The 14,768-nt window shown below is 38.8% G+C and overlaps 1 protein-coding gene across 5 annotated transcripts in view; it reads right to left on the reverse strand.

Annotated features, from left to right (window-relative positions):
• The window catches only part of Znf451 (zinc finger protein 451), a 58,087-nt gene that overhangs the window by 23,721 nt on the left and 19,598 nt on the right, over positions 1-14,768 (reverse strand). For 4 of the 5 annotated variants that reach the window (XM_057794438.1, XM_057794433.1, XM_057794435.1 and 1 more), the window contains exons 4-8: positions 4,528-4,653; positions 2,525-2,636; positions 1,909-2,053; positions 1,051-1,177; positions 374-527 (exon numbers count right to left, since the gene is read on the reverse strand). In XM_057794438.1, coding sequence (XP_057650421.1) covers positions 374-527; positions 1,051-1,177; positions 1,909-2,053; positions 2,525-2,636; positions 4,528-4,653 — 664 coding nt within the window. The remainder of the gene's footprint in view (positions 1-373; positions 528-1,050; positions 1,178-1,908; positions 2,054-2,524; positions 2,637-4,527; positions 4,654-14,768) is intronic. The other variant, XM_057794434.1, reaches the window with a different exon arrangement.

Genomic DNA, 14,768 nt, shown 5'->3' on the forward strand with positions numbered 1-14,768 from the left:
TCTCATCCCTCAAAATAGGTAGAATATAACTGGGTAGCAGTGGCACATTCCTTTAATCCCAGCACTCAGGAGGTAGAGTCAAGCATCTTATTGTGAGTCTGAGACAGTCTCACTTACATAGTAAGTTCCATGTCAGCCAGGGATACAAAGGAAGACCTTGTCTTAAAAAAATAAAGTAAAATAAAATAAAAAGGGGGGCTAAAACATACTCACAGATAGATACAAATAAACATTAAAAAAAAATAACTTAAACATTTCTTTTTTATGGTTTTAAACTGATAATAATAATAATCAAGGGCTACTCTGAAAAGTATACTAAATTTGCAAAGATATAATTCATTTAAAGAAATTTAGCAGAGAAACACTAACATACCGCCCAGTTTAAAACGCTGATGGAAATGATTCTTTGCAGACATATGCTTCAAACATGCATCCTTGGTGCTAAACAGAAGAAAGCAAGATGGGCATGCAAAACACTGGATGATCTGAGGAGGAAGGCCATTGCTATGCCCATCGGCTGTTGCTACCTAAAATAAAAGGAAAAGCCATGTCACCACTCAGCCCAGTGTGTAAACTAACACAATAAAAAAAGGAACTTTAAATTTCCAATTTTATCATACCAATGCTACAGCTAAAATCAATACTCAATACATTTTTTTTTAAAAATTAATACCTTGTGGTGACATACAGATTTAATAGAAATGGTTTAAATCAAGACATAAGATTTAGCCAATAAGAAGTTAGAGCTAATTGGGCCAGGCAGTGTTTAAATGAATACGGTTTCTGTGTGATTATTTCGGGTGTAAGATAACTGGGGCGGCTGGAACAAACAAGGGGCCCCTGCTCCCTGCAACAGTTTAATGATAATCTCTAGGACTGCTGGAGTTTAGCGAATAAACTTAGTGCCCTAAGCCATTTTATTTACAATATTTAAAATTTTTATCAGCATCATTAGTGACTGCACGATTAAGAGCAACATGAAAAAAACCTATACCAATTCCATGGCTATCTAGAAAAAGAGTATCTGTTCACAGAGCATGTTCTTCTTACCTTAGAGAGAAGATGATCCCTATACTGCTGTTGAGAAACAAAATGTTCATAACATACAACACAAGCAAAGGAACTGGCGAGAGGGCCACGTAATGTAATTGTTGGATCACATGGGGAGTGGTCAAACCTACACAACCAAGAGAAGCAACATTAGAAAGATCCATTTTCCAGCAGATAAACCAGTTTGCTTTGCATGTGAAGCTGATGTCTTTTGATGAACACAAAAGACATACAGAGTTGTCTGTACTTCTTGAGACATCTATGAAGGAAAAAATAGCTGGAAACCCCCAAACTCTCAACTCCCCGTCTTTTAACTACCTAAAAAGGAAACTAACTACAAAAAAAAAAAATCTCTGCTTTCTCATGATCTACTGGAAAGAAGCTCAGCTAATCTGCAAATGGGCAACAACAGAGCATTTTTACTTATCAGCCGGGCGCATTATAAATATTATAAATTCTGCCTTGGGTAATTACTTTGGAATGCTCTGTCAGATTATGTAAGAGAGACAAATACCTGTAAATTCTGTCTCCTGAAATTTACTGTTACAGATTGGATTTCTCTACAACTATCTCAACTGTGCTATAATGCTGGAGAACAATCTAAAATCTTACCCAGCTTTCTAGAAAACCTAAATATAAATTACAAATAACATATCAAAATAGCATAAAAGAACTTGAGTTTCAAATATTAAGCTAAAACTATACTGGTATATCAAACTTCATTTAACAAAATCATTTTGAGAACTGTTTACACATGAATGAGACCCTAGATAGGATCTCTAACACTACAGAAAACAAAAACAACTTGTCCCCCAGATGACTAGCCTTCACCATCTGAATTCAGAGTATCCTCCTTACCTTTTCAAATGTCCAAGCAAAAGGTGCCCGTTGTCAAATTCCTTGTTACAGTGCATTATAGGACACAAAATTGACTTCTCACATCTCCCCATTCTGCCTCCACTTTGGAATGATTTTTTTTTCACAGAATTAATTGTTTTGAGTCCTACAACGTCAAAGTAGGCCATTATAAAACAGGCCACAGTTGTGAAGTGACATTAGTATCACAAAAACTAAATGTGTTTTGTGTGTGTGTGTGTGTGTACACATGTTCACATGTGTGCACACAACACATAGAGGCCAGAAGAAAAGCTTGGGTGTTCCTTAAGTGTGCCATATACTTTTGTGGAAGCAAGGTCTCTCGGTTGCCTGAACTTACTAAGTAGGTAGGCTGGCTGGCCCATGAGCCCCAGGAATCTCCTGCCCCTATCTCCACAGCACTGGGATCACAAACACACACGGCCATGCCTGGCATTTCTGACACGGGTTCTCCCACATGACCTTTCATCACTTTCTCCCTAAAACTTGATTTCAGTACCACCTATATCACTAGCAATGGAGGCAAACCCATACACCTTCTACCTTAAGGCTCCCAGGAAGTTCAGGAACTGAATGAAATGTGACCTCTAATGAATACCTGACATTTTTAGCCACTGGTCCACACACTGTCTTGCTGCTTCTGTTTCTGAATGTCCTTGAATAAATTCCAATTCTTGTAAACCATGAGCGTGCTGAAAATCAAGTTTTTCCTAAAGATAATGAGAAAAAAACTCAGTTGACTTATGAGAACTACTGTTTCTTGGGTGAAAAGACTTTGATACATCAGTGAGTGATATAAAGAGTATACTTTATCCCAAAACGCCTCACCTAGAAATTTATAACAAAGACTATACATATATCAAAATAGTCATATGTACTACACTAAGCTGCTGAGCCCACAGCTATTTGTATAAAATTTGCTACATTTTTACATCTCCAAAAATATGGAAGTAGGCAAATTACAGCAAACATCTGACGCAAGTCAATAAATAATTACCAAACATTTTCCATTTTGTGAGATCATATTTTTGTGAGTCAGCAAAAGGTGTTGAATAAGTAAGGACAAAATGAATGAGTCATTCATTTCAAATTATATAAACTATATCTGTAAGAGGTTTTCAAAAAGGCTAAAAAGCAGCTATATTTTAAGGCAATATTGCAATGGAAATATAAAGGGTTGTTTTCAGCTTTAAATTTTTAGACATTTTCAAATTTTTATAGTTTTCTATATAAAAGAGCTTAGCAAATACTTTTTCAATGAATAATATCAATATCAGACACTCAGCAACATTTACTCCATGGCAGCACAAAGTATCTGCTACCATTTACAAAGAGTGCCAGGGCACACATTTTCAAAAAGGGCTGAAGAGCAAACGGTTTAGGCTTAGCCCAGAGTCTCCACCACCACCTCTAACTCCTGTTGCCATAGAATCAGAGCAGCTGTAGACAGTATGTTAACGAGTATGGCAGTATGCAATAAAGTTTTATTTACAAAAACCCACAAGCAAACAAGTACATTATAACTCCTGAAAATAAGTGTATAAATTTAGCTCTTCCTATCCATGGCCCCTGCATCAGCTCCTGTTTCCAGATTCTTTCCCTGTTTGAGTTCTTATCCTGACTTCCTTCAGGTTAAAAAAAAAAAAAAAAAAAATGGACCAAGATTTTAATCTGAAGACAAATAGAAAGGACAGCCATAAAGAAGTCTCAAGAATACTGACATGTACATATTTAAATTTTCTATAGTCAAGTAAACAGAAATACTGGCTTTAATACAAAAATTTAAAAGTATCTTTCACAAAGAACTAAAGTTCTAATGTAGCAATGTGATCTTTCTTTTCTTTCTTTCTTTCATTTTTTTTTTTTTTTTTTTTTTTTTTTTGGTTTTTTGAGATAGGGTTTCACTGTTCAGCTTTGGAGCCTGTCCTGGAACTTGCTCTTATAGACCACGCTGACCTCAAACTCCGAATGATCCGCCTGCCTCTGCCTCACGAGTGCTGCAATTAAAGGTGGGATTAAAGGCGTGCGCCACCAGTGCCCAGCGCAATGTGACTTTTCAATACACAAAGTATGTATCCTCAACTTCATAAATCACCAATTTCTCACTCTATAATCACTGCACTGAAATCTTGAATAATAACAATATCAGGGGCTAGACGGAGGACTCGACGAGTAATATGTCACACAAGCATAAGGACCCACTAAAAACCAGGCATAATGGCATGTGCTTATAGCTACAGAACTTGGAAGTTGGCAGGCAAATCCCTGGGGCACACTGCCCAGCCAGCTTATTTATCTTAATCCCTGAGTTCCAGGCCAATGACAAACCTTGTCTCAAAACACAAGGCAGATGGTTCCTAAGGAGAAACACCCAAGGTTGAGCTCTGTTCTCCACAGGCATACACACGCACACACACATTACAAAACACCACAAACACCAAAAATAATTACAAGACATTTTCTGTAGTTTTTATGTAGAATACTCACTCATTAGAACTATTCAAAAATTCTGTTTATTATTTTTCTTTTTAGAACTATGTTTACATCTTTATTATACATAAGTCTATAAATTAATAAATCCTTATTAAAATAGAAACATACCCTGAATGCTCTATTCTTCTCTTCTTTTTGTTGTTTTTCCACTTCAACATGACGGGCGAGGCGAGCCAATGTTAAAGCAACTTTATCCTTCTGATGGTCTATATGGTCTTTGTGTTTAAAATTCTCCTATAGTAAAACAGAACCATTTTTATTCCACTTAATACAAAATCAACACTTAAGACACAATAAACATTCACTTCCAAACAGTAATTGCATTCAAGAACCATTTACTTCTGTTATAGTTCTAAAAATCTTCCTGATATGTGTGTGTTTTCAGATAGATGTGTGTATGTCTATGTGTGTGTATGTCTATGTGTGTGTTTGTGTATATGTGTGTGTGTATATGTTTGTATGTTTGTGTATATGTGTGTAGGAGGGAGAGAGGGGAATGGAGGGGGATCTGACTTTATCTCCTGAGCACATATTTTTTTTTTTTTTTTTTTTTTGGTTTTTCGAGACAGGGTTTCTCTGTGGTTTTGGAGCCTGTCCTGGAACTAGCTCTGTAGACCAGGCTGGTCTCGAACTCACAGATCCACCTGCCTCTGCCTCCCAAGTGCTGGGATTAAAGGCGTGCGCCACCACCGCCCGGCCTGAGCACATATTTTATTGTGATATTTTGTAATTGATATGCTAACATAAGAGAAAAATGGACTCAAAACTGAATGAATTAAGGGGCTGGAGACATTGACCAGTGGTTAAGAGCATTGGCTTCTTTCTAGAGGACCTAACTTGATTCCCTGCACCACATGGTGGCTCACAACTGTAACTCCAGTTCCAGGGGATCAGATGATGCCTTCTTCTGACATCCAAGGGCATCAAGAATGCTCAGTGGTATACAAACATACATGCAGGCAAAACATCTAGATACACAAAGCAAAAACAAAACACATACATACACATAAACAAGCAACTCGAAACTACAAGTGGGGAAAAGGGAAAATATACAAACAGGCAATAAACAAAAAGGAAGACAAAAGAAGGGCAACAAATAGTAAAACAATAAAATAAAAAAGGTATTAACCCAACTACTCTACATGGCAAGTCTAAATACACCAATTAAAAGATACATTGTCCAATACTTAAAAAAAATTGAAGGCCAGTGGGATTGTTCAGTGGGTAAATGCTCTTGGTGCCAAGCTTGAGCATCCAAATTCACCCAGAACCCACAGGGTGGAAACAGAGAACTGACTCACACATGTCCTCTGACCTCCACATGCACCAGAACATGAACACACTCACACATATACACACACATGCATACAAATAAATATATGTAAATTATAAGAAATCTTCCTTTAAATATAGAGCCACACAGAAATAAAAACAAAGAATGAAAAAACAGATTATTTGCTTAGGGCTAGGGATTTAGCTCAGTGGCAGAGTGCTTACCTAGCATGTACAAAGCCCTCAGTTCAATTCCCAGAGGCAGAAGAAGATGAGAGAGAGAGAGAGAGAGAGAGAGAGAGAGAGAGAGAGAGAGAGAGAGAGAGAGAGGTAAGAAAGAAAAGGAGAGGGAAAGAAAGAAGAGAGATTTGCTAACAAAGAGGTCAGAGGTTGACTTCAGATGTCTCAATTGCATCTCACCTTTTCTTGTCTGTTCTTTAACAGTTTCATACAGGTATAGAACGTACTTGATCAGTCACCTCCGCCCTGCCTTCTCACACTCCCACCCTGTCCTTCCTCCCCTTCTGCACTCCTCTTGACCTCTTTTTTCTTCCCAATTACTCTCCCTCTTAGTTTTCTATCTTGTTTGTTTGCGACTCACTGGGTTTTGTTTCGTCATAAAAATTAACAAAAAGAACCCTGACTACTAATCTCAAGAGTAAACTGAGAGACAGTGCTGGAACCGTGGTGGGAAGTATAGTAAAGGAAGCTAACACACACTAACTTTTTAAACTTTGCCAATTCTGAAGTTAACAATTTAAAAATGAAAACAAATGTTAAGTATTTTCTCCTTAATAATAATAGGAGGCAGGTTCAATAGTTACATGGTACTATTACTATTATTATTACTTATCCAGTCTCTGTCTGAGGACCAGAAGAGATAGCTGAGGCTTAAGGCCTGGCACAGTGGTACAGCGCTTGCCCAGCAGAATCACAGAACAAGCCAGCGTGAGTGAACAACAAACCCACTGCTAAAGGTACAAAGTGAGACACAGCCACTAGACATAGTGGATTACAGTCTTCAGTGGCTACAGGAGAACTCACTGGCACTGGAAAACAACCCCTGCTCTGACAGCAATGCAGCAGGCAATTCAAGGACTCAAACAGCCTAGAGACTTTCAAGTAGAACTCCAGAAAGAGAAATTTCCATCACCTTGTTAGCAACCTTCGCTGTCTACCTGAATGAATCTAGAGCCACCATGGAAACACGCCCTGAGAATGTCTACAAGGGTGGCCCCAGTACTGTCTACGCACTCCCCTAGTCCTATTAGAGGATGCAGACAGTTGTTCAATCTCCTGTCACTGTAACCTTGCTGTCCCAATGGACTGAGCGCTCAAACTGTGAGCCAAACAACCCTTTCCTATCTTGAGTTGCTTTTGTCAACTACTTCATTATAGCAATGAGAAAAGTAGGTAACACATGAGGCCAACTTCAAAAAAAAAAATTCAGGACAGAGGAAAGTTCTTAAATATTTCTTATTAAACTAAGATAACGGGTTCACAATTCTTAGGACTAGAAATGTTTACCATTCGCTAATGCCAAAACGTTGTGATTTAATATGAAGTCATGGAATAAAATTCTAGAACTTCCCATACACTCAGGCTAGATTTGCCATTGGCTTTAGACTGAATTATCATTTATATTCTTAGATCTTTTCTAGGATCAGGTTTAAGATGTGTAACTTACCAAGGTCACACTAAACTAATTCTGAATCCACATAAGGAGAATAGGTTTTAAGTTTTATTGGAATATTAGCAGCTATAGCATTTCCAGGACCACATATCTTGAAGTACTCACCAAGGTCACCTTGGACTAACTTCTGTATATGATACAAAGTACAACTAACAATTCCATATGGACAGCAAATGATAAGATTTTGTGGTGGGGAATATTCTGGTGAGGAGTCTCTATTTGCACATAAGTAGGTAGTAAGCAGCAATACACCTCCCCTAGTACTGGGGATTAAACCTAGGACCTTGCATGTTCTGCAAGTGCTCTAACCACCTATGCAACATCTAGGCCCTCTTTCCTTTCTCCATTTTGAGACAGTCTCACTATGTTGTCTAAGTCAGACTTTCCATCTTCCTGCCCTGGCCTCCTGAGAAACTGGACTGTAGCATGAACCACCACCCCTAGCTTATCTCTATTTTTGACCTCTCAGTTTCTTTCAGAGCCAGAACTGCACAGAATTAACAAAGATAGTACAAAGTTAAGAGGTTAAAAAGCAGACACATCACTTAGCCAGTATAAAATTCATAGACTTTTACATTTTGTTGCTCCTAAGAGGGTCTGTTATAGGCTAGGCTGTCCTCAAACTTGTTATGTAGTCAAAGATGAGTCTAAATTCCTGGTTCTTTTGACTCCATTTGCCAAATGCTGTGATTTAGATGTGAGCCACCACATCTGGCTAACTTCTTAATGCTTTTTTTTTTTTAAATCTGAGATTAAACATGTCAAGTATCCTGGGTATCCCAGAAATGGCAATCAAATTCAGGATATTAGTTAACCTCATGTCCATGAGGTTCAAGCAGAGGCAGATGCCAGCATAACTTTTAATTAAAGAACACCTGTAACCCCAGCACTTCAGAGACAGAGGCAGGAAGACCTAGAATCCAAAGCCAGTCATGGCTACAGTGACTGTGAGGCCAGTACAGGCTACATTAAGACCCATGGTGGAGTGTGACTGGTTGGCAAACACAGGTCTCTGAGTTCAGTCCCTAGCATCAAAACAACAACAGAAAATTATCCTTCAAAGTAGCTCTGAAACCTACAAATGGTATAACTTGGGAAGGAAAGAAAGAGGACTCTTTGATGACATCCTGATGAACAATCTCAGCTCTGTGACAAATGGCTACACTATCCTTTTTCCGTATGCTGCAGATCAGTAACCATTTCACCAGAAACCACTTCTGACTATAAACTTAAATTCTATCTGAATAATTACCTCCAATGAGAATTCTATCATTCTGAAAAAGTTTTCACCAAAAGATTTATCAAATGTAATGCACAAGGATTCCCCGGAAAGTATCAGAACCTGACACATTGCTAGAAATTGTGATCTGCTACATAAACTGTACAATAAAGTACAATCATTAAATAAACCAATGAACTGACACAAAATCCTGCTAATCAATAAAGTGATGCTAAACTTATATTTCAGTATCTTTCTTTTCTATCACATAGACATAAATGTGAAAATAATACCATACAGCAAATCCAGGAAAGTATAAATCAAAATGTCTACAGCAGTTATGCCAGTCTAGAGGGTCTCCTCCTTTCATACTAGTTTCTAATCTTCCCACAATCAGTACTGGCAATGAAATTGTTAACAAACCTATCGATGATCAAGAGTTGATGAAGACAGAATGAGGTAAAACTTTGAATCTTTTGTTGCTTGGAAATACCCAAGAGATAAAATGAGTGGATTACAATTTTCCCAAGCCCAACAAAAGCATATTGATTAATTCTAGGTATAGTGGTGCATAAGCCTGCAGTCCTTGCTACTTGAGAAGTGGGGAGAAGCGTGCTTAAGATTATGCATGGGTACCAACCTGACAACACAGTAGGCATCTCAATAAACTAAGAACTAAGATAAGTGACTTATATACAGAAGGTTTAGTGGCTCCTGCTGAGATCAAGTACCACTGCCATTTTAAGGCATAAGACTACTTGGTTAAAACCATTTAATAATGATTTTGTTTACTTATTTATGTGCCTTTCTAGTATATGCTGGTTTTTAAAGAGACTGGTTCCCATGTTAAATCTCCAACTCTTGGGACCCAATGATACACCTCTTCAAGCTTCCCAAGTGGAGGGACAGCAACCCTGAAACACCACACCCAGCTCACATGTGCTTTCTGAAAACATCCAAAGCCCACGCACTAACTGCATTTTAAATAACAATACTTAACCAAAGTAAAAGCTAAAATTTTTAAGTATTTCCTTATCTAAGTTAGAATCCACTTTCTTCTATCTGCAACAGAAAACTTGCCCAATTATAAAAGCTTGTTCAATTATAAAGGTAGGTCATTTCGCAAATCTGTTTAAAAGGAGCTGATTACATCACAAAAGAAATTCTTATTAGCAGTTAAATTTCTCCCAAACTAATCTTCAATGAATGCCTACATAAATGACTAACAGATGAACTTTCTTTTGAAATTCATTTACAAATACCTGCTTCTCAGATCATTGTATTCTTAATTCTGAAAGGTATTCTTCTATAGTTTAGTCAGCTGAGTGCCATAGGGTTGCCAACTCTCCCCTAGTAATTAAGAACTGTCCTTAACACTGAGTGCTGAGAACAATGTAAGCCTTTTGGTTTTTCCTTTTCAATACATTGTCTTGCAACATAGCCCAGACAACCCTCAAAGTCATGGCAAATCACCCTGCCTGGCCTCTTGAAGGCTGGGATTACAAACTGAGTGTTTTATTAAAAAAACTCTTGTCAGGCGTGGCAGCAACGTGCCTATAATCTCAGCAGTGGGGAGGCAAAAGCAGGTCTGAGGCCAGTGTAGGGCTAAAATGTTACCTAGAATTTTTTTTCTGGCATCTCACCCCATCTATTTTTGAAGACAGTCTCATTTTGTGTGGTCCAAGTTGACCTCAAACTTAAACCAAACAATCCTCCTGCCTCAGTTTTACAAATACTAGGATTATAAGTGTGAACTACCATGATTGGCTTTTTTTTGGGAGGGGGCACTTAAGGTGTACACCACCACACTCAGCCCAGAAATTCTTTCAGTTCACTTCTCATACAACTCTCACCAAAAGTTGACCCCCAACCTTTTCTTTATTGCTGTCACTAGCTAAAGTTGTTCAGAAATATTTTACCAAGATTAACTCAATAAAACTGTAAGGTTAAAGAAGTGAGTCTGCTTTGACAAGTTCTAGAAACACAATGCTGAAAATCATGGGGTTTTGTGAATAAAATCACTGAATAACAGCTTGAGGTAGTATATAAGTGCTTAAATAATACAAAAAAGACATTCTTGAATCACTGCTCATCTCTAAAAAGGTAATTTTAATAGCAATATTAAATTTTGTATTTCCTATAAAATTATTTTAACTGAAACATGAATAAACTATATCCATATTTCAGTTAAAGTAATTCTGTAATTAATTTAATTCTGTAACATGAGATAACTACTCAACCTATTTCACAGGATAACAGAAGGTAAGAGAAAAGCATTCTGCAAATGCTGGCTCAAAGAAGAGCTCTCAGCAACCATTTTCCTACCTGGCTCACCAAAAGGCACTTTCTGGCTTTTGGCAAAGATACTAAAAATGCAATAAAAATTTGTTGGCTATAGGAGGTTGAATAGTAAATGGGGTGCACAGAAAATGACCCAAGGCAAAGGTTCACTTAGTTTCATTACCCTTAACTGCTATGTAAAGGACCCCAAGTTCAAAAAGCTAAAAACAGAGGCCAACTGCAAAACAGTATACACTAACCACCTGCCTAGCGTACTTGGTCGGGAAGACTTCCTGAAACAAATGCATTACCAAATTTAAAGCCTTTTGTCATCATTTTTCCAAGGTTGGTTTGTAATCTGTAATCCCAAAGTTCTAGGTACCAGAAGTCCCTTTTGCCCAATTTATGATTCAAGTCTCATCCCAAAAAACAGTTTGAAAGGCAGCAAGTTTTCTCAAGAATTTTATATCCAAATACAGATAAAGCAGGAGATAAACACAATGCAGTACAATATATATTCATCACCCCCAGTGATAATTTTAAAACCAAAAAACCCCTTTTACAAAGCCATCTCCTTCCCACTCCAATTTATTGTTCACAAATACAGAGTTCACAGAATATCTGCTTTATATAAACAAAGTCAAAATCCAAACATGCAGATATACCCCATTCTATACTTTATACCAGTAAGAAAGCTGGTACCACCAAATCTGCTAAATAAGATTCTACCTGTCATATCTTTTGAGTAAGTTGTTAGTATCTTTCTATATTTATTTTTCTAATGACAGACCCTCAGCACAGGAAACACGTATGTGCATGCGCGCAGGAGTTTATACAACTTTGGAATTGAAGGAGGATTTCTAACTATCTTAGACTATGTGAAATTGTGAGAAAGAGTTACTTTTAACCCTGAGTGCCACTGTGATGCCTCTGACAGAGGAAAGAGAAAGGGAAGAAGGAGGTGGAGGGGGGGTGGAGAAAAAGAGAGGAGGGAAGGAAAAGTGAGCAGGACAAGACACAGTGGCTCATGCCAGTGATTCCCACACTCAGGAGGCTGAAGCAGAAGGACCACTGCCTATCTGAGGTTAGCCTGGGCTACAGAGTAGACCCTGTCTCAAAACAGAAAGAGAACTTGGAATGTAACTATAAGGTGCTTGCCTAACATTCAACAAGGCCCTGGGTTTGAGCCTCAGCACCACATAAACCAAGCATGGTCACTCATGTCTGTTACCGTAGCACTCAAGAGGTGAAGGCAGGGGGATCAAAAATTAAGTCATCCTCAGTTATACAGTAAGTTCAAAGTCAGCCTGAGCTACATGAGATCCTGTATCAGAAAAATAAAAAGGAGAAAGAACAAAAAAAAAAGCAGAGGTTGATAAAGTGTTCAGGGGCTACTGGAATTACCACAAGCACAAAATGCATGAGCACAAATCACCTGCAGGTGCCAACTACAACATTCTTACACACGTTCATTTTCTCCACGTCTGCCCAGAAACTGTTCCTAAGTCAAAACTGAGAGCTATAGGCCACAGCTGCTGCTCTGAAGAAGGTACTGGCTAAAGGACCCTATGCAGCATTAGCCAGAAGGGATTCCACTCTGTGTCTTCAGTGCTCTCCACCAGTCCTCAGTTCTCGCTCACTGCTTAAGCTGCCCCAGGAAAGGAATGCAATGCTGAGGTCTTTCTTCAGCTTCAATTATTTTAGACGTGCATAGCAGACACAGTATAAAACAATTTCTGAACACTTCCATAACCTTTAGGCAACGGCCACACAAGCGATACACCGAGTCACAGGAACCAACACATCTTCATGCATAACTTACCCTCTCCACAGTTTCATTTCCTTCATTTCTGTACATCTCTAAGGCTGTTCTTACCATTCTGAAGCCAGACACACCTCATGGCAGTCTCAGCTTTACACGTCTCAGTTCTCCCTCCTAAATGAAAGGCTGCTTCTCCAGCAGACCAACTACACTAACACCCTCCAAAGTCAGCTGAGTCAGCTGGTAGGAAGGCTTTTCTGACCTCTCTAGCTGGCCTTTCTCATGACAACGTCACCACACGTATTCCTGTGAATAAAGAAGTTACTGCAGTGTACGGGCATCAGAATGCCTGGCTCTTCCTCAGCTTCTGTTCTGGATGGAGTCCCATGTGAGAACGTACTCCATAACTAGACCTCAGTGTACCCATACCTTTCTTGGTCCTTGCCTCCACACAGTGGATACTGAGGTGTGACTGACAGCTGCCCATGCCCAGTGGATGACCCCACACCCATGTACATATGGGCAGCACTAAATAAAGCTGTGGAAATTTTTAAAAGAGCCAGTACAGTAAGTTGGGAGGGAGATTTCTAAGCTGGAGGGGAGATTTGTTTAGAGGCCCAGGAGAGCAGGAGGGAGTGGGGACGAACATGATCAAGATACATGGTACACAAGTATGAAATTTTCAAAAAAGTAAAAAGCATGCAATTCATCCCATTCACAGGAAATCTAAAAATGCAGAATAACATAATTAGTTATAAAATTAAATCTGCATTAGGCTTTAGTGTTTTTCAAAGTATTTATTTGTCTGGAGGCAGGGTCCATGTAGCCCTGGCTGTCCTGGAACTCACTATTAGAATAGCCTGTCTCTGTCTCCCAGTGTTGGCATGTAATGGCGTGTGCCACCACACCCAGTTAGTACCTTAAAGTAGGGAAACAGAGGCTGAGACAATAAGTGACTTGCTAATACTGAGGTCAAAGCCTTTAGTGTTTTAAAATTCAAACACCATTCCACCTTTGTTTCACTACACAAAAACAGAACAAAAAAAAAGAGATAAAAATTATGACTAAAATAATCAGTGCCACGAGTGAACTGAGTCTGAGTAGTGGGGAGCAGAAGCTGTGAGCACTGTGACAACAGCCATAGTACAGAGCCTCGACGGAAGAGTGAGGCTATTCCTCATCTCAAAGGTGGGATAACTCAGTACCAAGTACTAACGAGTGCATGGATAGCCATAAACAGAAAAAGATTTGTCCCTAAAAGATGTGACCCGAGGAGTCTGCATCAAAGTGGAGGCACACCACTGGAACACATCTGCACAGAGATGAAGGTAGCTAGGAATGCTTAGTACATATAGCACATTCTGTCCTTGCCTTTCTTCCAGACAGGAAACTGACAAATCCACTGCAACCAAGATCAAGGTAGTCTAACCATTCACAATACACAGAGCTTTTACAGGTCATTAAAGAAATATAAATACATACACAATTCTGTGCTAAGAATCTAAATGAGGTTATTTACATATTAAATATATTTTACTTAAGATATTATGGAATGGGCTGCATTCCAAACAGGAAAATTTCCACAAAGAAATAGGACTTGTTATTGTTGTTTTTTTAATTTTTTCTTGAAACAGGGTTTCACAAGCCTTGGTTGGCCTACCATTGGCCATATAGATCAGGCTGGCCTAGAAGTGATAGGGATCTTCTGCCTGTCTCTGCCTCCATAACGCTGGGAATCAAAGGTATGGGACATCACACCTAGCTGGCAATAAAATGTTTTTCAAACAAGACTTGGAATCCTAGCACTTGAGGCAGGAGGATTGCAACAAGTCCTGAGCCAGCCTGGGCTATACAACAAGACCCTCTAGCACCTCCCTCCCACACACACCAAGCAACAACAACACACCCTGTGTCTTAAAGATTGGAGGTAATTTCATTCCATCATTATTCAGGTCAGTGTTGCCTCACTAACTGAAAAAGATACAAAGGGTCCATAGCACAGTAAGTTACTTAACATATACACTGCATTATAAATAAGTCCTAGGAGTGTGACTCAGCCATCACAGACAAAAATGGGAGTTCTGTGTCCCTTCAAATGGAATGCTGTAATAGTCACTCTTACA

This window comes from Chionomys nivalis, chromosome 19 (assembly GCF_950005125.1).
Source record: "Chionomys nivalis chromosome 19, mChiNiv1.1, whole genome shotgun sequence".
Lineage (NCBI taxonomy): Eukaryota > Metazoa > Chordata > Mammalia > Rodentia > Cricetidae > Chionomys > Chionomys nivalis.